This window comes from Apaloderma vittatum, unplaced genomic scaffold, assembly GCF_000703405.1.
Source record: "Apaloderma vittatum isolate BGI_N311 unplaced genomic scaffold, ASM70340v1 scaffold34782, whole genome shotgun sequence".
NCBI lineage: Eukaryota > Metazoa > Chordata > Aves > Trogoniformes > Trogonidae > Apaloderma > Apaloderma vittatum.
Window position 1 is genome coordinate 1,380 of NW_009704682.1, and position 25,497 is coordinate 26,876.

At 41.5% G+C, this 25,497-nt stretch overlaps 1 protein-coding gene across 1 annotated transcript; it reads left to right on the forward strand.

The window, feature by feature from the left end:
* The first annotated feature begins 4,493 nt into the window (after window positions 1-4,493).
* On the forward strand, window positions 4,494-23,310 carry BCO2 (beta-carotene oxygenase 2). The gene is made up of 12 exons (XM_009865136.1): window positions 4,494-4,602; window positions 12,193-12,397; window positions 13,407-13,618; window positions 15,066-15,181; window positions 17,009-17,111; window positions 18,060-18,188; window positions 18,331-18,491; window positions 18,764-18,931; window positions 20,812-20,949; window positions 21,637-21,819; window positions 22,763-22,873; window positions 23,197-23,310. The coding sequence occupies exons 1-12, from the start codon at window positions 4,494-4,496 to the stop codon at window positions 23,308-23,310; spliced, it is 1,749 nt and encodes a 582-aa protein (XP_009863438.1).
* Window positions 23,311-25,497: the final 2,187 nt, after the last annotated feature.

Consider the following 25,497-nt stretch of genomic DNA (forward strand, 5'->3'; position numbering starts at 1 on the left):
ATGGTGTTTGTTAGGTTGCAGAAATGCAGAGCAAAATTTGTAGTGTATTTTATGTATTAGAATATAAGTTGAAAATACGTCATAATACTTAGCTTTTCAAATGAAACAAAGGCCATTTTGATCTAAACATAAGAGCTGGTAATGTCAATAAATAAATAGATAATGTTAACATAATCTAGAGTTACACTGCTTTCTTATTTTGTTATTTAGATACATCAGTATTGTTTGCTGTATATCCAGTTTATTTAAGGATGCTTATGGAGTTTTTTTGAGCACTTTTTCTTTCTTGTCATTTAACTCTGTTAAAAAAGATGAAACAAAGTGTACAAAGCATTATTTTGTAAAAATTGTAAGGCTAATATAATAAAGTATTAGATATTCCTGTTGCTAGCATAAGATATAAATATATCCTTACCCCAGTACTGTGTATTCATTTTCTCTTTAAATCCTTTCAGACTTAATCCTCCTTTTCTCCTTTTATTAGTTAAAAGTCACGAGTAAATGTGCCACCTGTCAAACTGATACTATTTAAAATAATGAGAGAAACTGGCCATGTAATTTTTCCAAGGCCTTTAGATACCTAAAGATGCAGATATGTACTTAGTAGGATTTTCGAAGTGCCTAAGCATGTAAGCGCCTTACATGCTTAGGAATTTTTGAAAATCCCATAAGGTGCCTATCTGCATCTTCAGCATCAAAAGACATTCAGAAATCTCGCCACCAGTCTACATCGTATTTACCAGTCCCTTACTTTTTCCTAATTAACGCATCTTGTTTTGTAATTAGTCTTGGTAATGCTGTTTAAACAGAAGAAAGTGGGAGAAAAAGAGAAGATTTTGGAAGTTAGATTTTCTAGAATGTTGTGCTAAGTGTTCCTAAAATCTGCAATCACCTATAACAATGAAAAAAGCAGAGTTTTAAATTGTCATCTATGAAGTGTCTGAATATAGACATTTGCCTATAGTTAGTTATTTAAGCCTTTGAAAAAATATTACACAAATTTCATTATTGTTAACTAATCTGCCTGTTACTGAAGTCAGAAGTTTGCTGTATTTTATCTCTTTTGTGCTTGGGAAAATTATGCAACCTTTTTAGATTATCTAGATTTAGATCATCTAGATCTAGTTTCTGCAGCTAATATATCCAAGCTGCAAACCTTTGGCTGTAGCATTAAGTATTATTAAGAAGCAGCATTTAGAAAACTAATGCATCACATAATCCGAGTTTCTTCCCTTAGGGGATCGAGAGGATACAGACCCATAGTGTTATTGTTGCAGCAGTTTACTCCATTTAAAAACTTCGTAAAATCCACTAAAATTATACATCTTCGAAGAATGAAGAACTGGTTAGTCTGGCAGTCAAGTGCAGTTAAATTCAAGACATACCTCTCCAAATGACAACTCCTGTCTTTCTACAGTGATTTCTTATGCAATTGATTGTCGTGTCATGTTATAATTTAGAGTGGGATCTCTGTGGTAGTACGGGGGTTTTAGAATTTGAACAGACACTGAGAGCAAAGACAGTAGGTATGGCTGTAGTAACCTCGCTGAGATTATGAACAGTGTGGTTATGCTTATTAAGGGAAGTCATTCAAAACTTTAAGATTTTTTAAGTAAGTGTTTTAAAAATTGTTTTTAAATTGCTTAGAGCAACAAAGCTTCTGGTTTTGCTGCACAAATCTATGTGAGGATATATATAAACATGAACACTAACTAAGTAAAATGAATAAAATTTGTAGTTTTATCAGGGTCCAGCTTGAAATAGTAAGTTCAGAAAGTTTAAAACATTCGCTGAAAATAAACCAGTCTCTTCTCTTTTGAAGTTAAAAAATACTTTGCCAGTAGAAATCCCGCTGACTGGTTGCTTGTGTGCGTAGATCTCTTTGTGTTTAAAAAGGAGCCTTCCATAATTACTTTGCTGGCTAAAAATACAGAGCGTTGACTGCCCCTCAGTGTTGTGCTCAAGATCTCTATATCTTGGAATACCAATTACACAGTGTTTGTCTTCTCGATCATTAGAAAATAAAATTTTACTGTTTTCCTATTTGTCTACCCTGCTAATGATGTTTCTGCACTGATGGCCTCTGTCATGTATTTTGGGATTTTTTGTATTTATTGGGAGAAATAAACCAAATTTTTTACTCTCTTTGCTGTGAAACTGAGAGCTCACTCATTCTGTCTCTGAGGAATGAGCTACTCAAAATCCAACTGGCACCCATCCCATCACTATCCGCTTTCCAGTTTTACTGAAGGAGGTTTGAACAGAAAATTAATTGGCTTTAAAGCTGCCAAATCTGATCAGCAAAGCTCAGCTGGTAACTACGTTTTCTTTAAGCTTCTCCTCCTGTTTAAGCTGCAATGCCTTAGGCAGAACATCTAAGATGACAGATCAGTAACAGAATATAAACAGATTTATTTTTTTTTTTAAGTGGAAACATCTTAGGCAAAGTTCTGACCCTCCTGAAGTGAAGGGGATTTTTGACAGTGAATGTTTTGCATTTCAGAGCTTGCTGTGAGTACCTCCATACTCTGGAAAGTGTAAGTCATTAAAACTTAATAGTTTGTCTCATTGCTATTCTATTATCTAAAAGCTAAAAATGGAAAATAACAGATAATGCAGAGAAGTTTAGGTGTTCAGTGAAGAGAACTATTCAACAACAAAAAGCTAATTGTGACTGTCTACGTAAAATGAAACTGCCTTTTAGCACAGATTTAGGAATGTGGATCATAACAGAAAAAAAACCCAAACTGAGTAGGTAATAGATATGTTTAAGGCTCAGGACATTCTGTCTAGAACTCATCAGAATTCAGTTTTGCTATTAGTAGAATCTTTATATTTCACTTTGACTCGTCTTTGGAAACTTGCTGTGGGCAACATTGGAAAAGAGCAGAGTGAGTCATCAGGATGAATTGCCAGAAAAAAGGAGGGCAAAGAATTGTAGATCAATGAGTCTATCTCCCATCCTGTAGAGAGTCTAAAGTAGATTTCTTAACAATGACTTTATAATGACCTGGTGAACAATAAATTTACAGAGAGCAATCATACACTGTCCTCTATGAGTAATCAGGAAGAGGGGGATACATGAATGGCTTAATGAAAGGAATACTATTTTTTTTCTGAAAAGTCACCACCCTATAGTGATCTGCTTCAAGCCTTGCCTGTTTCATGTTAGCCCAAATGACTTAGAAGGACGTTAGAGAATACAGTTAGTTTTTCAAATGACAGCAAGCTAGGAGGGCTTGCAAATGCTATCAATAACATTGGAAGTTCACTATAATCTCAGCAGATGAAAGGCTGATCCGAAATCAAGATAAAATTCAGAAAAGACAAGGAAGAAGCACTAGGTTTAGCAAGGGGAACCGTAGATGTTACTTCGAAACGGGAACAATTGCTAGAGTTGGTGCGTGGTGAAAAAAACAGAACTAAGATGTATTAGCTATAGGATAGCAGATAAGACATAAAACCAGTTGTCCTCCTTTGTGCTGGCTTGCTCTGAGCTGGAGGATGGGTCTTCTTACTGAAACAATGTGAGCAGAGTGGGAAACAGGAATAATAAAATGGGGAAGAAATCATCTGTGAGGAAACGTCCAAGTGTTGAGTTTGTTTAATTTAGAGAAAGCACAGATCAAGGGAAGGCATGGTAACAGGTAAGTTGTGGGAAGGACAGTAGTCACGTGTTTACTGTGTCTTGTAGAAAGGACAAGAAGAAATCAGCTTAATTTGCAGCAGAAGACTTAGAATGAGTCCATGTTAAGGACAGTGGAATGGGCTACCTGGAAAACTGAGTAAGCTGCCTTGCTCTCTCTTGGGGGTAGGACAGCTCTGAAGAGCTGCTTAGTAACATGAACAAACACGTACATCACAGTGCATTTGCAAAGTTCTGGCAGCTCCCGCTCAGCATCCCGAAGGAAAGGGCCAATCTAAAGTCCATCTTAGTTTGAAACAGCAGAGCACGGCACTGGTCCTTCCCTATCTGATCTGATTTGATAGTGGCAACCAATATTCCTAAAGGCTTGAGATCCATTGAGGTGCCAAATGGTTATGGAGCTTTTGAAACAAAGCGATTCTGACAGGTGAAAAAGAAGACAAGGTGGCAAGAAGTTTTAGAAGAATCACCTTGAAGTCTGGCTACCTTGAAATATGGGTACCTTCCCTTCGAATTTCTCCAACTAGAGCTGGCAAGCAGTGATAATGTATTTTTTTCCACCAGTGGTCGTGTCTCGGCACCTGGCCCAGCTGCCGAGAGGGTCTAAAGGCTGCAGTGCTGCTCGGGTTGGAGGCAGGTGCTCCCCATGCCCCTGGGCTGCGTGGCCCGGCTGCGGCAGTGCAGCTGGCAGGCAGGCTGGCTCCTTCATCCCGCCCTGCTAGCGCAGACATCCCTGGCTTTTATTCTGAAGTGATGATGTCAGGCAGCTGCTGCAACCGATTCATCAGCACCGGCTGCACCCTCTCACCCTGGCACTCGTTACCTGTGCCCGGACATCTCCGATGGGATGCCTTCTCTCGAGCGGAATATGTTTTCCCAAATCCTTTTGTCTGCCATCAGGGTCCTGCTTGCTAATTTGCGGCTTTTCCTCTTCTCTCTGATGCAATTCATTCCAGGTAAAATGCATAAACAAACAAATCCGTCGGCCCCAGCATCTCGGAAAGGGGGTTTCTCTTGCTGTTAAGAGCTGCTGCTGCCACAGGTCGGTAGAGCAATTTCTTTTCTATTGGTCAGAAACGAGGAACCAAGCAATTTGAAGCGTTTGTTAGAAGCTAGAAATTGACTGTTGTTTCGTGAAAAGATAAACGGGAGAGGCAAGTACATTGCACAGATTCCCTCGGATTACTACCAGGTGCTGAAGGTTTAGAGCTGGAAAGCCCGTAGGCAGTGAGGGAGCCTGCTGAGACGTCTAAGCGGGCTGCGAAAGCAAGAGAGTTGTTGAGAGCAGCGACTTTTCTGGCGCTTTGATCTGAACACGTAAGTGGGACACTACTCCAAGAGATTTTTGCACAAACTGCAGTTTGTGCCATCTTTGCCCGGCTTGAGCTGTCTTTTTCGTTTATTTGTTTTAGTTTTGTTTAAGAGAGTGAGCTCTGTTGTCAGAAAATAGGAACCAATAAAGATCATGACTTAATTCACCAGAATCCCAGCTTTTTGGTGGTGGTGATGATGGTTTCCTCCCCTTTGGAATCAAAGGATCGCTTCTAGGGTATCCAAGGATCCGAAAGGTTCTCAGACCTGCCCTTTGTGGCACCAGAACACATCCATGGACACAAATTAGGAACAGGATTTCACTGCATGTGTTATTATGTTGGTGTAAGATGTGTCATCAACTACAGCTGTGAGATGGAAGACGGAAAATTTAGAGGCATAGTAATTAATGCAAACTAAATAACCAAATGTTAAGTCTAACATTGGGGATCTTATATAGAACAACGTAATGATATTAGTATTTTGGGGTGTTACAACGTACTTTCCTGCTGGGAAAAAAGCCTATATGCATAAATTTCTGGTGTTTTGGTCTGCTATCAGACGGCAACAGTTCTATAATTTTGTTTAAACTGCAGCTCTCGGCTACATTTAAATTATCTTGGACTCTGCCTCTTTCATTACACTTTAAAGCTGAACTGCATAAGAACGTAGAGAACTGTTTCTTGTCTTGATTACCTGAGTGACAAGAAAAGTCTGTAAATTTCATTGCCTAATTTTCTGTATCTTTTTTGAAAATCGAATTTTTCTCTCACTTCTACTAAGGTCTTCTGGAAAAAGATTGCTGAATGCTGAATCATGAAAAAGAAACCCCTCTATTATTTCTTCAGGCATTTGAGTGAAAGAATAATAATAAAAAAAAAAGCACAAATAAAATTTATCGCATCTGATATATTTCCTGTGACACTGGCAAAATTTTCCTACCTCATCAGTGGTTCATAGTGCCTTTCTAGGATAAGTGTTCCAAGGACTTGATTGTCTGAATCAATGTTTAACAAAGAAATTATACTTTATTCGTGCCAGCAAAAAAAACCCCCTGAAATGTAGAATCTATTTTTACAGGTGTCTGGGGAAATCAACCAGTGTTTCATATGCAAGAGTGTGTACAGTTCAGAGCTGCTTACCCGCTTTGACAAGCCTTTCTCTGCTCCTTTTCTCTGTTTCTTTTCCCCTGTATTTTCTGTCACTTCTTTTCTGTTCTTCTTTGCCTGTTAGCAAGGAAGTGGGTCCCTGAGCCCTTGACAATGGGAAATCAACAAGCTAGATGGAACAAGGAGTCAAGTGCGGGGACTTCTCAGCAGACACAAGGCAAGTGCAACCACCTCAGTGCAGAAATCAGCGTCGGGCACTCAGGTGAACTGAGGGGTGAAGACAGAGAGTGAAGGCTGGAGCCTGGATGGCAGAAATCAGTAGCCACAGCAACTTCCTTTCGGAGTGGGAGGATGGGAAAGTTTGCCGTGTTGTTCCAGTCTGTGATTTACAGGAACCATAATGGGGCCTGTATCTTGCACCAGAGAATTTCAAAACCAGACGTATGATTATTCTGAATTTGCATGCATCCTCAGGTAAGACCGAATTCATGCTTCACTATTCCTTTTTGAAGTATACCAACCGTACCTATCCTGTTTACTACGGTCTGCTGTTATAGCTGATCCTGGGTGTCCTTCTGAGTCAAGCAGACTGTGCACTTGCATGTAGAGACAAATGTTGATGGTCTCTGTGCCTTGGATTTGAATATGTAGGTTAAAATCAACGTGCGTTTGCTACATCCAGTGTGATTTCAGCGATTCTTTTATCCACTCTTAAGACTTTTTTGCCCCACCCATGTTTAAGTAATTTAATGTGTGCTTCTGTACTACCCTACCCAAAGCAGGTTGGGTAATACAGAAACTTTGTCAAAACCCTTGTCCTTGATTCCACTGCTTCTGGAAATAAATAATTAATGCTAAGGTATCAGTTTGTGTCAGGCAGGGAAATCGTGGCATATCACTCTTTGAATGGAAACAGTACATGAACAAACAATGCCAGGCTATGATAATTCTGTAGCAATTGTGTACAATCTTTAGAAAATATTTGAGGAAAAATTACGATGCAGTATTTGGCACCGCCTCTGCACTGATGTGCCAAAGGACATTTAGATCCTAAGACTGTTTCTAAAGGTTTTGGGTAAAATGGAAATTATATAGTCTAGAAACTAGATTCTTGAGATGACAGGTTGTAATTCTGTCCTGATTTTCACCTATCATGTTCAGGCAAATGCAGTAAGATCCCCTGGGACTGTAGAGCTGTTAATTTATTGCTTATTCATGTTAGTCTATCTTGGAGTGTAGCCACAACAATGGAGTAGAGTCAGTATTTAATTTTATTTACATGTTGATCAACATTAAAGACCAGTCTGTCTTCTGTCTTTCGCAGAGACTGGTGTCTTCTTGGGTAGCTAGATGTTACAATAAGTTAAACGTTACGACTGAGCTGTTTTCTGAAGGGGATACACCTTTATTACAATTGCTCATGAACAATGCATTCAAGTAAGAAGGGTTTGTCTTCCATCTGTGCAGTGCTTTTCAGAGTAGCTGCAGATAGAGTTAGCAAGTTTTAGTATTAAACTATGGTTAAATTCAGAGGGTAAATGTTATTCAAATTTTTATTTTGTTTAATAGGGAAGAAGTGTAGGATGTGCAGCTGTGTATTTTTGTCTTTTTTTGCTTTTTTTTAAACACAGCTATGGTCACTCACAGATTAGCAACAGATTTACTTCCTTTCATGTATTTGTTCTGTATTAAATGGTGGTCACCAAAGAACTCTCTCACAACATCATTTCTACATCACACCAGTGATCTGAAATACTGAGGCAGTTTACATAATTCAAGCAAAAGACTTTTTTTTGTGTTGTGTCGAGTTTAGAAGAGGTCATTGCTCAGATTTGTCTTCTGTTTCTTGTCCCGAATCTTTTAATGTCTTCAGAACAAACTCACCAGAGCATGCATGCTTTTAGCTTTGTTTTTTTTTTCTTGCATTCCTCCCCTCCTCCTGGCTTTCCAGAATTGTCCTAGAATGAGTTGTCATGTTTCTGAAAACTTGTGTTTTGACTCATCTGGGTATCGTGATTTGATTACAGTTTGCAGAATTACTGTCAGGATGTTCAGTTCATGTGAGTGGTTCCCAGAAGGAAAGACTGTACATTGTTTGTCTTACTATGTTTGTTTCTTTGTCTCAGGTCTGATAGGACAGGGTATTGTCTTACATGTTCTTGTTATATATAGCCTGTTCTCAGACACTTTCTAGACTTTATTTTGAAATTAATTCTAACTAGATGAATTCTAACTAGATCAGATTTCAGGAAGGATTACTAAGATGATCATGTTAATGGCAAGGTTATCACAGGAGAAGGAAAACTTTGCTTGATTAGCTTAGGAAGTGATATGATTCCTCATGTTAAATACAGCGTGTGGTAAACACAAGAGAAGGAGAACTACCAGAGCCACGTAACAGCGTTGACAGGAGAACAAGGTGTACAAATTGTCTTATGAATAAAGTTGTGTAAATTCCAAGGATTTTTCTAATCACCTGGGCGGTGGCAGTATTCTAAAGAGGGGATAAGTGACAGGAAACAGTAAGTGTTAAGATAGAGTTCATGTGTATGACTTTCTGGGACAGCAGTTGGGAGGAGATAACCCAGGAGATCTTACTCAGTCCCGTTCAGGCTCTTTTGGGATGTTTATCTTTCTGAATTCCCATGGGTGTATTTATGCTGCTCTCCAGAACGTTTCAGTGAAGTGCCTCTTGGGTCATGCCATCTTTGTTTCTGCTTGGATGCATAAATGTCTCCTTAGGAACATGCTGCTCTCATTTCTTTCTTCACATTTCACATCTTTGCAAACTGTAGCTTGGCCTACTAAAGCTGCATTTCTGTAAATACTGATGGCGGTCACTAAATCTGCCAGGTATTGGTTGATATGAAAAGCCTCTACTTCCTTATGTCTAAGGAAATACTCTGAAGCACTGGTGTTGAGATCAGATTGAGTGCCGCATACAGGATTTAATGAGAACTTAATTGAATTTTAAGAGGGAGAGCATGTTGGTGGTTTGAGGTTAATAGCTTTAGCTCTGCAGCCTGAATTCTTTATCTAGCTGACTTACCATATTAGAGATCTAAAGAAGGATTTGAGGACTGGCAAGCCAGAGAACTACATTGAAGGGATCTTGCAATTTACCTTCCTGCATGCCTAAAATCCATTCTGGCTGTGGCTGTTCTAAAGAAGCAAGCTTAGGAAAATGCCATCTGCCAACTCAGTTCTTTTACAGATGTTCTCCTGTCTGAAATAGCAGATTTTCTCTATACATGTGAACACGTGGTTTCAGAGGCTCACAGGTAAATTGTGCAGCAGCTTTACTTCATCACCTGGATTAAAGAACACAGGCTAGAAGAAGCAGTGGTGAAAGGGACTAGTATAACTGGAAAAATTTGCTATGTCAAAAAAATCAGAATCAAGTTCAGTATCAGTCTGTACTTTCTTTAGTGTGTGTGGTCTCATCTGTGCTAGAGGTGGTTCAGGAATGGATTTCTGTGTGCCATGCTGTCCTCCTTTATCAGTGTTTCACCTACACTTAAATCTTCATCAGTTCCAGTTTAGTTCAGGACTCAATGGATTTAAGGTGAGGATAGAGCAGGGTAGCAAAGGACTCCACTGACCCGTGGATGTGAAGCTTGTGATAGATGAGGTGCTTGTGACAGCCTTGGGAGGGGAGGCAACAGCTTGTGTACTTTCTAGGTAAATCCACCTCTGCAGCTAAATGGATTGTTAAAACAATCCTTGTGTTGATGAGGCTTTGCAAGTCAGGCTACTGGAGCCAATAACCAACTGTGTGCTGTTAGCAGACAGCATTCCAATCAGTTCATGCTTGCTTGATGCTTTTGTCCTGTAACTATGGAATGGGGACATTGCATTCAAACAAGAGGCTCCCTCAGAAATTATCCTGTCCTACTATTGCATGTTTACTTACCAAGTGAATCTGTTCAAATCTGTTTTGTCCTGTCCTGTAAATGCATTTCAGACCAGTTTCATTTCTGGTCTTCCTGACTTCCATTTTTGGAGGTGGGGGGAGTATAGTGTGGATTTTTTGGGGTGTTTTTTTTGTTTGTGTTTGTTTTTTTTTCCTGCAAGGGGAAAAGCTAGTGATTGCCTTTTTGAAATTCTGTAATCAGATAGTACTGGTGAGTTAGAGAACTAACCTGTACACCTTTCAGTAGCCTATGAGCTTCTGGTTTACTGTATTTCAAATAATGCCAGTTTAACAGAGTTGTTTATGTGTCATGCAGAGAAGATATGACCACCTATATTCAATTCAGCAACCTATATTCCAAGTCTTCAGGTTCTTTAACATCACATTCATGATACCTGGTGCGTAACAAGATAGAGAAGACCACCAGGGTGCCACTGGGCTGTTCTGTGGAATGTTCTTCTTCATAGTGAGCTGCTTTGTTTTTCTTTTTTTTCTAGAAGAGCTTTTGTAGTAGGGGCAGAAAAGCTGTTTCGTTGTGGGTTGGTTTTGTGTTTTTGTTTTTTTTTTTAATCCAGTAGCAGTATTTGTTAAAAATAGCACATAGTGATGAAGGAACCTAATGCAATCAATATAATATATCCACTCCCCTAAACTCACAAACTGGAAGATCCTGAATGTTGACTCACTATTCAAATAAAAAGGTGTAGTAGTAGCATCACATTTCTTCACTGTGAAATGGTCAGCGTTAGGAAAACAGTGCGTTAGTTTTAGGTGCAAAAAATGTTGCTTTTTACTTGGAGCAACCTTACAGTATAATTTTTCAACACTATTTCAGAAACCCTTGGTTAAAACCAGGTCAGATTAAGTCCTAGTCGGAGGTGTCTGAGGCAGCACTGACCATGATTTGACCTGGATACCGCTTCTCATTAAATGGTTCGTTGCTGCGTTGGTAACTTGATCTGTAAGCAGCAGTAAGCACAAGCACAGTGAGGGTTGTGATGGCATGGCACAGGCTAGAGGCTGTACACAGTGATCCTTGCATCTAATCTGATAGCATGGAGTTGAGATTAATCATATCTTTAATTGCAAAGCTCCAGACTTCAAAGCAACAGACGTGCTTATTCTTGTCCTCTGTGTTCAGCTTGATCTATGCTGTTTAGATTTTACTTTCCTGTTTGTGATTTACTGTAATTTCTGCAGTTGAGGACTTTAGAGAAAACTCTTCATATTTTTAAAACAAAAAGGGATGAAATCTGGGTCTACAGAAGAATCAATAATGAATATGGCTATAAAGATAAAAGGTCAAACACTCGTGACTGAACAGCAGAAAGACCTTAGGAAGATTTTAAAAGCTGCAGAAGTCAGAAAAAAAGAACAACAAAAAGCCAGCGGCATATCCTACTTAAGTATCATGTCTTTCTAACATGTGCTGTGTTGTTTTTTAGCACGCTGCTTTATGTTTGGAAACTCCTTGGGTGATGGCTGATTAAATTACAAGTCCTGGGAAAATGTCCTAGTATGTACAGCCTCTTCTGCCTCTAACTCATCTATGATTGTGACACTAAGGTGGAGTCAGACAGTGTTTTAGATGCAGATTTTTTTATCTAAAGTGTGCCCAACTCTGCCTTGCTTTTGGCAACACTGTGTAGAGGCAATATGCACCACTTTACAAGGTGTCTAATTACATATTTCTCCTTGTGACAGGTCTGCAACAGTAAGACTAGCTCCTTCCCGCCACTGTCTTCAGCAGGCTGCTTGTCAGAATTCACCAGGACATTATTTTTAGGGTTACCCCTCAACACTACTCTTTGTATTATCCCAATTTGGAACAGGGTTCTTGTAATAAGTATCCATATGCTACTTGCTCTCAGTTACTTAGTGAAATAAATTCCAACTATAAGCTTCTTTAATTAAAGAAAAGCTCTCTTCTTTCTTATCATCACATATTTTATTACCTCCTTTGGATTGCAGAACAGGTGTCTCTAATGGATTAACTACAGTAGAGTTAAATCCACTGGATTTTCAGCTCCCTGTGGATGTGTGGGGTATTATGGGTACATGGCTTTAGTTTGAATACCCACTACAGCTTGGCTGCTTGCAGAATGCTGAATGCTATTCTCCTGGACATCCAAACTCAAGCTCTAGAAATATTTTTTTTTATTCAAGTAAAAATCTTAATTACGTGCTTTTCGTTCTCACTACTTGCTTTGCAGGTTTAAAGAATTTACTGCCCAGCCCATCAAATGAGCAAATCGCCTTCCACAGCCCCAGAGGTTTGCAATGCATCTCGCCCTTAGTGCAGACAGCAGAGGAGACCTCTCAGCCCATCCCAGCGAAGATCAAAGGACACATTCCCAGATGGATTAATGGCAATCTTCTGAGGAATGGTCCTGGGAAGTTTGAGTTTGGCGAAGATAAGTAAGTTCAAGTCTGAGTTTGTCTGCTGATTTTGGCCTGAGCTTTGCCTAAACCCAAAGGGGCCTCCCTGCAAAATGTCTCACCACTGTTTGGAGTAACTTGTACTTTCTTTTTAGGTAAGGCAAGGAAGAAATGCTTATGTGGGCTCTGTGAAAACAGGAGCGTGGTTAACTTAAGGTTGGAGAAGCTGAGTCACAAAGAGGCTGTGACCTACTCAGAGAGATATAATGAGGGAACAGAGCTGGGGATTAAAACATCCACACTCCCAGTCCTTTGTTATTAACAAGAGTCCATCCCACGAGCAGCTGAAATCCAGGGCAGGATTTGTAAAGTCGATTGGACTAAATTGTGTGAGTTTCTGTAGAACAAAATCCATCTTATTTTAAAAATACTGCCTTTGGCTTGGAATGTGCTGTTCTAAGCTAGCTGACAAACCTAGCACTTCCTCCAACGAAGCTGGTGGCAGTAACAGGCTGTAGGTGATCATCTTGTCCTATTTCCAGAGGCAGACCATAAGGTTTTCTCAAAGTCTCAGAGATTTCTCATTTCAGAGAGAATAGTGTTCTGCAAACAGCTGAGAGCTAGAGGCTCCTCCTTGCACGGCTGGACTTTCAGTAGTAATTTCTGTTGTTGTCCAGTAAAGCACAATTTCTGTTCCCTACGAAGCCTGTAGAGTGATTGGTTTACCAGTATAGAATATTTCTCCCAAAAGCTTATACAAAGCATTCTCAGAAGTCTCTGAGGTTCACTTTCCAAAGTAATATAGGGAGTTAAAATCTCACCGAAAATCTGCATTTAACTTCAGGTCCCATAGCTGCAGATACACTTGATTTGTTTCACTTAATTCAAGGTTTTTCCCAGACTCATCACAAGGCCATGCATGTGTAAATGTTCATGTGATCTGGGCATTAGCTTTTTACAAACAATAATAAACCTAAAGGCAAGAGGGAACAGTATAGCAGAACATCATATAGTGCCCAATTCTTCTCTTATTTATCTCTTATTGAAGATTTAACCATTGGTTTGATGGCATGGCCCTGTTGCATCAGTTCCAGCTGGAGAATGGCTCAGTAACATACCGAAGCAAGTTTCTGCAAAGCAGTTCCTACCTGACTAACAGCAAGCACAACCGCATCGTGGTCTCAGAATTTGGGACGCTGGCAATGCCAGACCCATGCAAGAGTGTCTTTGAACGCTTCATGTCACGCTTTGAGATGCCACGTAAGAGGGTTTCTGAGTTTCTTGGGCAACTTGTGATGGGGTATAAAGGGAGATGTGAGGAAGTCTGGTAGGCCTATTCTGAGCCCATGTTTTTCTTACAAGATGACCCACTGGAACAACAACAAAAATGCAAGTTAGCAACAGACTTAGCTGGGTGAGGCACATTCAGTTTGATGTTTTAGTGCTACTTCAGCTCACTTGAATCCAGAGTTTGTTGCAAGTTTCCAGCAGAAATCTAATCCCAAAGAACACCCTGCACAGTCCTGATAGCGAGCATTACAATCTGCTGTTCTACCTGAGACACAGCTTTGCCCTTAAAACACCTTGCCTTGCTAAGCTTGAAGGATAAGTGGGCTAATCCTTCCTTTCCTGTACTAAGGTGCAGATGATATGAGTAGGATGAGAGACAGTATTGTACAGGAATGGAAGTACAGTAATGACCTAAGGAATTTTCTATATGTCAGAAAAGAAATAGGCTTAAATGCAAGCAAGGAATTTCCACCAAAACCAGAACAGACATAAAGTTTGCAACTTGTTGCGCATGTGTGCAACCACCTTCTGCTTCTTATCTTCCCTGAGAAGAGGAATCCTGTCCCAACATGTCATCTCTTCCGTTCAAAAAGTCCTCCTACCTTCACTCATTGATCTGCCTAGATCCTTGACTCGCCACCTCAGCACTCTCAGTAAATTTCAAACTTGTCCTACCTCCCCCATCTTCTCTTCCCAGCTCTGGCAGGCTGTTCCTGCACACCCTTGCCTATGTGACTTTTTATGCACATGTAGACTATTTCTCATTACGAGAAAGCCTGTCCTCTGGACTTTTCCTGTACCACCTTCAGCTTCTGTGTTCACAACACACATGTTCAGTTGCTTTCTCAGCTTTTCTCAGCTGCCTGGCTAGTGAGTCTCAGCTCCCCTAGGAGTAGCTAGAGCAGTCCTGGCTATTGTGTGCATGTAGCTCTCAACAGGTATCCAGAGAGAATAGGGAAGAAGGCATTCTCTGTCCGAAGCCCTGTCACACAAATAGCATCCCTGCCCTGCTCTTAGCCAAAGTTGCAGCTTCAAGTCCTGCCTCTCTTGTTTCCAATGTTGTAAATCAAACACGATGCTCTTTGTATGGTGTCAGAGGAGAGAACTTTGACTAGGGAGGAAAGGGTGAGGGATGTGAAGAAATAAGAGGTCAGAAACAAAGAGCATATGGAAGCATGAAGATTATCTTGGCTTCACTGAAGTGATTTCCACAAGGACTAGTCCTTGTCCTTTTATCCTGAACTCACCTGTGTAGACAGTTTCCTGAGTGCCTTTGTAGATTAGTGAGATATTTCTAATCAATCACACAAGGATTAGTGTCATTGTAAATGGGTTTATTTGTTTAAACGTGTCTAACTTGCTGTAATGTGACACGAGTTTAAACAGAGCTGTGTACAACTCTGGGCTTTCATTTCAGAACCAAGTGACAATGCCAACGTGAGCTATGTTGTGTATAAAGGAGACTACTACGTCAGCAGTGAGAACACCTTCATGTACAGAGTGGACCCGGCAACTCTCGAAACAAAGGAAAAGGTATGGGCAAGTGAGATGAGAGAGTTTCTAAAATCAGCAAGGATATCTTCACGGTGTGCTCAAGTCCCTGAAAAATCTGCTTAGCAATAAGGCAACTCTCATGAGTGAAGATTCAGTAACTGCCCACTGTAGCAAGCAAGGGGGGAGGCAGATAGAGACTCATTTCCGTTTGTGTACAGCTGTTGATCTTCCAGCGCACTCACTACTTGTCTGGGCTTGCCTGTTCATAAAAACAAAAGTGCATACAGGAAGAAGTTAACATCACTGATCTCAGATCTGTATTCTTGTCCTGTCTCTTCTTTCTTCCTCTCTGTTCCTTTATCTCCTTACATGCCCAGCTTTAAACAAATCCAAAATGGCCCTTCAAAGTCTTGACTAAAACCTCTGTTGCAAATGGGTAGTGAAGTCAATGCAAAGTCAAGTCAAAGTTCAGCTACGGTTGTATTTTTTCCCAGGGAATCATAGAATTGTTTAGGTTGGAAAAGACCTTTCAGATCAAGCCCAGCCTTTAACGTAGGAATACCAAGTCCACCACTAAACCCTGTCCCTAAGCACCTCTTCTATACAGATCTTTTAAGTACCACACTAACAAATGAACAAAAAGTTGAAGTCTTCCCATATTGTTCTGTGCATTGTCTCACAGGAGTGTGACTGTATTTGAGGGAAATGACTTGTGAAATGACAACATAAGCTCTGTGTCCTCCTGCCTGCACCCTTAGAGGGGAGTTGGGTATTTGCTGGGCTGGACAGTTGTGAGAAGGATGGAGGAAAGTTCTTGCCACTCTTAAATCAGTATTAACTATTGTACCTGTGTGTTACCATGGTCTATTTAACACCACAAAATACCAGGCTCAGTGAACCCTCAAATCTTGAGGGAGGCATTCAAGGATTCCCTCCCTCCTGAATGAGGTGTGAGTCATGAAGAAACTCTGTTTTTGAAGTAGACTGTACTACTTGCATATTGAAATGGAGAGTCTGATTATTTGCTATTTTATCTGTTCTGTAAACGGTAATGAAGTGGTGAAAAGATGTGTGGGTAATTTTTAGTTTGAATGTTAAGCTCTGTTGAGCCGTGTTGTCATTAAAAAAATTCCCCGTAAGCTGTTTTTTAGATGTGTACTGGTATTTTTTGGCTAAGTGGAGAAATGGGAGGGATGATCTCACACTTAAAGTCTCCAATTTGAGATGCCTGAAAAGGATATGGTTTTCTAAGCCTCCAGTGGTGTGGCACTCTTTTCTCCTGGGGCCTTCTAAAGAGTCTCAGGTGGGATACTTGAAAGCTATTTTTTTTAAAACTTCTGGAAAAGAAGTGTATCTTCCATTCTTTACTGACTGTCCATAGAACCACAGAACAGTTTTGGGTGGAAGAGACCTTCAAGATCATCGAGTCCTAGCCCTATCAACACCACTAAATCATGTCACTTAGCTGTAGGTGCTTTCAAAAAAATCGGTGATTTTTGAGGACAGTGACTGTCTCTTCACATAGGTCCATCTGTGGTTACTACATGGGGTCCCAGTTAAAATGCTTATATGGGCAACATTCCCACTGCGTCAGATTTCCTGCCATTAGTAATGTTCATGTCTCCCAGAGAAACGGCTAGTGATAATAGTTCCATTTTACCAGCAGAACTAATACAGAGAGAAACATCGTTAATTTTCAAGGATTTCAGGAAGATTGCAGGCAAAATGAAGGCTTAAGTCCGGATCCCACATTAGGGCTGTGATTATCTTCCTCAGACTGTCACAAAACTGACATTTAGAAAAAGTGTGGCTTGCTACAAGCAACAGGAAACCTCTGTGCTGACTGAAAATCTTTGACATTTGCAGGTAGACTGGAGCAAATTTATTGCAGTGAATGGGGCCACGGCTCATCCCCATTATGCGTCTGATGGGACAACATACAACATGGGCAATTCCTATGGGAGACATGGTAAGACTGGGCATGACCAGGCTTGGCCTGTGGGCAGAGTGTACAGCCTGCTTCTTGCTGCTGCTTCAAGGAACACTTGTTGAAGAAACTTCTGTGTCTAAAGAGACCTTGAAATTGTATCCAAATAATGGCAAACCAAATTAGTTCTTATTTCAGGGTGTCAGTCTGTTCCATAAAAATGGCTTCTCTTAGCAATTGGTTTCGGCTGTATCTTACTTTGGCCTGTGAATATCTTGGGCTTTAAAGGAAAACAGAGGAATGATTTTTAAAGTCCCATCCAACATTGAAGACCTATCTGAAGAATTTTGACGATTAGCCACAGATTTTCCACTTACAAGGAGTGGCTTTTGATAATGACCGTAATGGTTTATACAAGAGGGAAGGGGGAATTTATTGCAGTGACCTGGCTATCTTAAAGTGAAGCTGAATTTTCTGGGATATTTCTCCCAAAAACTATGAGTACTACATCTAGTTGAGGCTTACCAAAATCTACATAGCTGCTCAGAGCTAGCATTCACCATTTGTTACAGGAAACCCTTCTTTTATGATGCTGGTGTGCTCGGTTTATTAAGTGAGCATCAGTCATCACTAAGGCTCAAGTTTTAATTTCCTTTGATACACACGCTATGACCTTGTTTTTCTTCCTGATGCTGTTATTGGATTTTCTAAGTTGACATAAGGAATGCATTTCAGACAGTAAAATTAGATGGCAGCCTACCATGAAAAGATCCTTCTACTTCCTTTCAAGATTTTTTTTTTTTTCCTGTGTAATCCTTTGTGGATTGTTCTGCTGACTCAGTAACTGGCTTCTTGTTTTCTGCTCAGCTGAGCTATGACCGTGGTTCCTAGTATTCTAGGGAAACAGAAGGGAACAGAGCTTGACTTTGGTTTCGTGAATGTGGACAGTCTCACATGTCAGTGGTGTTGAACACCTTTTCTCCTTTGCAGGTTGTAGGTATAATATCATTCGGGTCCCCCCACAAAAATCAAACAGTAGTGACATGTTAGAGGGAGCGAAAGTGCTGTGCTCCATTGCTCCAGTGGATAAGATGAAACCCTCCTACTATCACAGCTTTGGTAAGAATGCTTTCTATCTCAGACTCTATGGATTTAGCCTGCTGAGAGGCAGAAAGGGCTATTCACTGCCCTCTGCTCCCAAGATATTTTATCGTCTTATTTGCCTAATATTCGGATGGTATCTCGTTCCTACTCTTTCCAGGAATGAGTGAAAACTACATCATTTTCATTGAGCAACCCATGAAGCTGAATCTGTTGCAGATTATCACTTCCAAACTCCGTGGGAAAGCCATTTTTGATGGAATAACCTGGGAACCTCAGTACAATACTTGCTTCCATGTGGTGAATAAGCACACTGGGGAGGTAGGTGGATCTTCGGCCTTTACAGTGGTTGTGCAGTGGAATCTGAGATTCCAAGAGAGGAGTGCTGGATAGCAGCCGCATGTAGTTGCATCCATCCATCTAGAAGTCACTGCAACGTAGGCTTTATAAGTGTGGGTGTAGGTTTACTAGAAATGGGGTTACTTCATGCATTTTTCTCTATTGATTGATTTCTTTGCCAGCCCTAAAAATACAGGCAGAAATAAGCAGTTTTGGGTTCCCGAGAATTTTAGCCTCTCTTATGATCACTGTAGGTGCTGCCGGGGCAGTGGTACAGTAAGCCCTTTGTTGCTTTCCATCAAATCAATGCTTTTGAAGATCACGGCTGTGTGGTCCTCGATCTGTGCTGCCAGGATGATGGAACTACTTTGTTTGCGTACAAACTTCAGAACCTGCGGAGGAGTGGGGAAGGTCTGGATCAGGTAAGATCTCTTCATTTGTGTTGCACAGGATCGGATGGGTCCCCGTGCTGGTTGAGTTACTTTTCTGAAGCTGGGCTCAGGTTAATAGAATAAAGAACACTGTGGGGGAATCACAGGCCAAGGAAAGGAACCACAGTTTTGTGGAAAAACTGTAATTATGATTTATCAATAAGCTGGTATTTTTCTTTCCGTTTGCATCTCTTTGCAGATGCTTTCCTTGGAGCTTGAAACTTTTAAAACTGGTGTGTGGCACAGATCTCCATCAGCCTAACAGAATGCACTTTTGTTTTAAAATCTCATTTTTAATGATACTTATTTTCCATATCCCTGTCTAATAACATTTTTTCCCCCAAGAAAGTATACCATGTCCAACTGTGCTAAAAGCACCATTTAAAGCTGTGTAAGAGGCATTATTTTGCATAGGTCATACATTGGAAAAGTGGGGGTGCTTTCAGTTTCTTGTACTGCAGGTGTGTTTATTGGAAACCCACTATATTGTGGGGGAGGGAAAGGCATTTCTACAACATGTTCAGACAAATCTGAACTTCCTCTATATCCTGAGCTGTCTAGAATCAAGTCACTTCTGGTCTGAGAAGCGTGTAGTTGTGTCCCCTTACAGTCATTTCGTTTTACTTTCTTTTGTGTTCTTTTCTTTTTGCAAAGATGTGGTAAACTCGCGTTCAAGTATAGCACAGTGTTAGTATGACCATTTGCTTGCAAACTGATTCCCGCTTTTTTTCAGCCTTTTCTGAGCACGAAAGAGCTATAATTTGATCTGTCTGAAGATACCCTTATGTCAATATTAAGCATCTGTTTCCAGCACCCACGCCCTTTAACTGACAAGTAGCAAAACCATTAAACTGCATACACACATGAGGCCAAGTCATTTCAGGACAGACTCTTAAATTTATGCTGCACCGAAAGACCAAGGCATGCCTGAGCACAATTTGTCTGTTTTCCCCAAATCATTGCTTTTACTTGCTGGCTAAACAACATTTTGTCTGGCAGATTGCCTAAACCAATCAGTTTACTGTGGCTACATAAAACAAAAGTTTTGAAAATCAGGTTTTAGGATTAACACATATGATTAAAGTGAAGTTTCACATTCAGCTGGTTTGTTACAGATTGAAGTAACTGAAAAGCACCAAAACAGGGTCCTTGTCACCTATTTTATTTAAAAGGCTTACTGTTTTGAAGTAGTATGGATTCTAAACTTGGCTTGAACAGAACTTTACTGGCAGTGGTAGAATGGTAGAATTACTCCTCTCATGCAACGCCCTGAATGTCGGCCTCACTCAAGGCTGCTAGTTTGCCCCTTTGCTCCTCAAGTAAATCCACCGCTACTCTAAACTGCCACTTACGACCAGTAGGGCTGCAGAGGGTGGGTTATCCCCACCCTGCAGAGCAGAGTTATCCCCTCTGCTTGCTTCATGCTATGGAGCTCCCACTTTCTGTAATCTCCCTATTAGCTCATGATCATGGCTGAGCAAGAAGCACCTAAGTCACACAGTCACTTGGGCACATGTGGACAGGCTGTAAAAAGGATCAATGTCAGTCTGTTCTAACTGAATGAAATGCAGTGCAGCATATGTCCCAATGCTGGATTTGGAGGATAACTGAGTGATTGTTTTATCCAACTCAGCATTAATTACTGTGAAAACAATGCTGACCCATTTAATTGGTTGCCTTTTTGTCTTCTGCCGTAAAATACTGGAACAAGCAGAGTCCTTACCACAAACTGATAAAACACATAACAGACAGAAGAAGATTTCAGGGATGGGAGGAATGTCTGAAACTTCAGAATTGTTCCCAAAAGGGGCACTTAGCCTGAAATGCCATTCTCCTCTCTCCATCATCATAACTTCCTGTCTCTGTAACAGGTTTATGACTCAATATCCCGAGCTTTCCCTCGTCGCTTTGTTCTCCCATTGAATGTGAATTCAGACACACCTGTGGGGAAGAATCTGAACCCACTGTCTTATACATCGGCAAGGGCTGTGAAAAATGCAGATGGCAAGGTATGTCTTAAAGACTTAGATAACTGCATTTATGGCTGTGGTGAGATTATCTGCAACAGTTATCCTGTGCTACTATCTCCTCCTATCTTGGCCACCAGGCAAGCAAGCAAGCAAGATTTAGTCATTACTAAGATGGGACACTTAGTGTTTTGATACAAAGACTACCACATTGCTGCAAATGAGAGAGCAAAAACAGATTGTGATTTACCAGAAGTGCCCAAGTGGCTTATAAGCCTTTTTGGTAATTGGCTTAACTTCTTCATTGACAAAATCCTCAATGCTTTCACCTGGGTAAAGAACCTCTCTTTGCTTCCAGCTCTGAACAGCCTCACACAGTGGCATTCAGTGATAGAGAACATGTGTTGTCCACTATGAGTGGAGTCATCTCTGCGTGTACCTAGTACATCAGATTGCTGAGTGCTGGACCTGGGATCTCTGAGCTAGCAATGCAGGAATACATGGACTTGCTCCTGGTTTTCACATTAGATTGATTCTTGAAGTTTTCAAGGTTTGCAATTAAAAGTCAGTTCTTTGGGTAAAACAGATAAGGGAGATGGAATTGGTACTTCTGTCTCAGTGCAATGTCAGGTTCATCTTTAACATCTGTTGTGCAGCGGGTTGGTGGGGCCAGTCAGGTCTTCTACGCAGTCAAAGCTAAAACTGACACTGTGTAACGCATACTTTTAGGTCTGGTGCACACATGAAAATCTCCACCCTGAAGGTTTTGAAAACGTTGGGGGCTTGGAGTTCCCCCAGATCAACTACTCTCAGTACAATGGTAGGAAGTACCGTTACTTCTATGGATGTGGTTTTCGACATTTAGTTGGAGATTCCTTGATCAAGGTTGATGTGGAGACCAAGAATTTCAAGGTGAGGTGAAGTGAGATTACCTTTTTCAGCAATGGGAGTCATTGCGCTGCCCTGGTTTTGCCCGGGTAGAATCATGAGCCAGCCATGGTGTGCAGGCCGTCAGCAGTTTCAAGTCAGCTGGGAGCTTAAGCTGGGAGAGGGCAGCTGACCTGACCTGAGCTGGCTGACAGGTGTCCCATAAATGTCACATTTATTATAAAGGGGGGAGTTTGCTGAGGATGGGGGCTCTTTCTCTGCTTCCTCCTCTCAAGGGTTGCTATCCCTGGAGGGGCTTACTTACTGTTCTGCTCCTGAGGACTGCTTTCCCATTTATTGTGACCACAATACATTCACTGGGCTGAGTATAACTTTATATTGTATATTGGCATTGATATTAATACTAGTTTTGCTGTCTCATTAAAACTGTTCTCATTTCAGGCCACAGGTGGTAGGGTGAGAGAACAACTGCTGTAGTTTAGCCCTGGATATGGGCTAAACATAGATAAGTGACCTTGAAGATATGTCATTTGCTAGACACTTTAGGGGTTCGTTCAAGTAGGTCTGAGAGAAGATTCCTAATTTCATCTCTCACACAGCATCTTAGGAATGTGACACACCAAACAGAAGAGGATATCACTCCGGGTTTCTAGATAGGTGATGGTGTTTTCTGAGCTTGTAGCTTATACCTGTGCCAATGCAAACTGTTGGATGAAGTGAGTAATAGGAACCCTTGTCACGAGCTGTTGGCATGATGCCTGGCACAATGGACATGCTGTCAGAACAATGGTACCATCATACTACTGGAATCAAAGGAATTAATTACAGGGTCGAACTATAGGTTTCTTGGGTCATAGAGTTTGCCTGGGTATGTTTATGGAGAGCACTCCAGCTTGCAGCTCTTCTAACTGTAGTAGACCAAATATTAATGATATTAAACATACCCATATGTTACTGTGCTGTCTAGATTTGGCAGGAAGATGGATCCTACCCATCAGAGCCTGTGTTTGTGCCAGTGCCTAATGCCACGGCAGAAGACAGTGGAGTCATCTTGTCTGTTGTGGTCTCCCCCACTGAGGTAACTTACTGCTACTAGTTTGTCAGTCACGTAGTGTTAGGTATACCTTCTAACCCACAAAAACTGAATTTGAGGCTCTCTGGCAGATAGTTCACCATGCTCCCCAAGGTGCATGCCTCTGCAACTGCCAAGCAAAATTCAAGTAGGAGTGTACCTTGGAATGTCAGCATTTCTTGAGTGGCACTGTCAGTGCTCCGGGCCAGCTGCCTTACAGATTTAGTCTGTATGGTCTGGTTGTACATTTGGGCTCCCTTGCGTGTGACAGATGCAGTGGAATGAAGTTCAGTGTGGGCATTTATTCTGGCTTTTTCTTCATCCTGCAGAACCAAAGGGCTTTCTTGCTTGTCTTGGATGCAGAGACCTTCAGAGAATTGGGGCGAGCCGAAGTTGCAGCACAAATGCCTTATGGATTCCATGGCATTTTTACTTCTCACTGACTGAAGACCTTAGCACCTTGTGTAACACAGGGTCAGGTCAGGCTCAGAAAGAAGCCTCTGCTTTCTTTTAAGTCCCACCTTTGCATTATGCCCTGGGATAAAGAACTGCTTTTTCTCTATCATAACCTCTGAGTTACTGCTGTATTTCTAACGATATACAGCAAAGGGTCTGAGGAAGGCAGAATCCCCTTCACTTAAACAGGCCACTGCTTATCTTAACTTTCTGACTATCTTGATAGACCAGTTAGCAGCAGTTCGCAAAGGCTGCTATGCTTAAGGCTTGCAAGGAAGAAAATGGAAACTAAGATAACCATTACATTTGCTTGGTAGCGGTGTGCTCTGAAGGAAGCTTAAGGCAGTGGCTTTGGCTGAAATGTGTAAAGCAGAAGAGAGGAGTAAAACCAACTAGTAACAGGTAGGTCCAATGAAGAAGTTCTAACTACCCGCAGTGCAGAGTGATTGCCTTCAGTGAACTCCAGAAGGTAGATGCAAACACTCGCTGAAGCTGTAGTTCTAGTGCTTTTCTCTGTACACTAATGGTTCCCTCAAATAAAGCTTTGTGAAGTTTCTTCCTTTCTTTCTCTGCCCTTACCATATCCATGGCCAACTTTGTGCTGTGCCACAAAAGACAACTCTGACACACACCTTGTTATGTTACATGGACTTGTAGACATGCACAACACATCTCCACTATGCTCCTGCTTAAACAGCGTAGCTGGATAACAAGACTGACGGCTAACATTTCCTGCCTTCCTCCTAATTCAACCGGTATGAAACGCGTAGAACTCCATTGTGGCCTTGATAGCCCTTTTCTCTTAAGTTGAGCAGATCAAACTCAAACACTTTCATATGCTTGCCTCCTCATCCAGGCTCCTACGGTTCATAAACTCTGAGGTGTAAGTGGATAGGTGTGTTGAGCAAATCCCTCTATAGCAGTCCACTTGGAGGTTCTGCCTTTAAGGAAATGGCAAAAAGTGAAGGCTTCCTTGCCTAGCTTAAGAATTGTTTATATTTCTTCATTGTGAGAAGCCTGGAGAATGTTTTGAACCACATCCTTGAGCAAAAAAAAAAAAAAAAGAGCCCTTGTGCCCTTGCTTCCTATTTGCAAACTTGCTTTGATTTCTTTTTTAAAAAAAATTTTTTTTTACTCCCGATGTTCTGGAGGCCAGCCCAGACAGAACAGAACCAAATCAGAGCTGACTCACCCCTGTCTGACCTTTCTTCACCTTCCTTATAGGTCTCTGGAAAAGACAAGGGAGAAAACAAGGGATGGTGCAGCAGGGCTGCAGCGAGAGGGAGAGGCCACGCTACAGCTCCTTGCACAAAGCCACTAGATGGCAAACGCCTCCCGCTGCTGCTGCTCTAGCCCTGTCAGCCCGCTGCCGCCTTTCCTGCCGGTCCCTGCCTGTAATTTGCTGTGTCAGCCAGTGGAATTGCTCTTCTCTAGCTTGTCACCCACAGAGGGAGGGAACAAGCCCCAGCGAGGTCACATCCCCAGGAGTGGACACACAAATTTCATGTGTCTGATCTGGTTCTGCAAGAAACCACAGTTCCACCCTGTGGGAAAGCTCTTCTGCTCTTTGAGCTAGTGTGTTGCTTCATGGATGCACTTTTTTCGGTACATATCTCAACTCATTCTGTTCCAGGGCCCCGCATCCATCAGCCCAGCAGCCTAGAGAATGCAGATGCAGAACTTTGATGTAGTCCAAATTAGTTTTTGTGTATGTTCTCTAAAGCAGAAGTTGAACTAAGCTGAAAGGCTAGCTCATCGGTACTCAACAGCATCACTCCTCCCCCTACCATCGTACCAAACCCACTTGGACCAGATGAACAACAGCAATTTGAACTGAAAAAATGCAGTGCCTCTTTTTCAGTCTCACGTTGCCTCCGTCAGGGCTGATCAGTCCGTGTCCTGGAAGCCCATGTAGACATGTTTTAACAGCTGCTTCCTATCCTTTCCCATAATTTGATTGCTCTTCTCGGAGAGCTCCCGCTTTTCTGCATCACTCGGCGAGCTAGTAAACACCCATCTGGTGTCGGAAAGCATTTGCTGCAGCAGGTCACAGTGGCGCTCCCCTGGAGCAGTTGTCACAGCCTGCATTTGGTAGGGCTGACACGGTGGGCTCACTTCACAGCCTTTTCTGTTTTCTCTCTGTCTCACACGAGACTGCAGGATGCGGGCAGGAG

Coding starts and splice junctions, on each gene's coding strand:
- BCO2 (XM_009865136.1), top strand. CDS start 4,494: ATGCCTTCTCTCGAGCGGAATATGTTTTCCCAAATCCTTTTGTCTGCC. Junction 18,189..18,330: donor CTCCTACTATCACAGCTTTG/GTAAGAATGCTT, acceptor TACTCTTTCCAG/GAATGAGTGAAAACTACATC. Junction 18,492..18,763: donor TGAATAAGCACACTGGGGAG/GTAGGTGGATCT, acceptor TGATCACTGTAG/GTGCTGCCGGGGCAGTGGTA.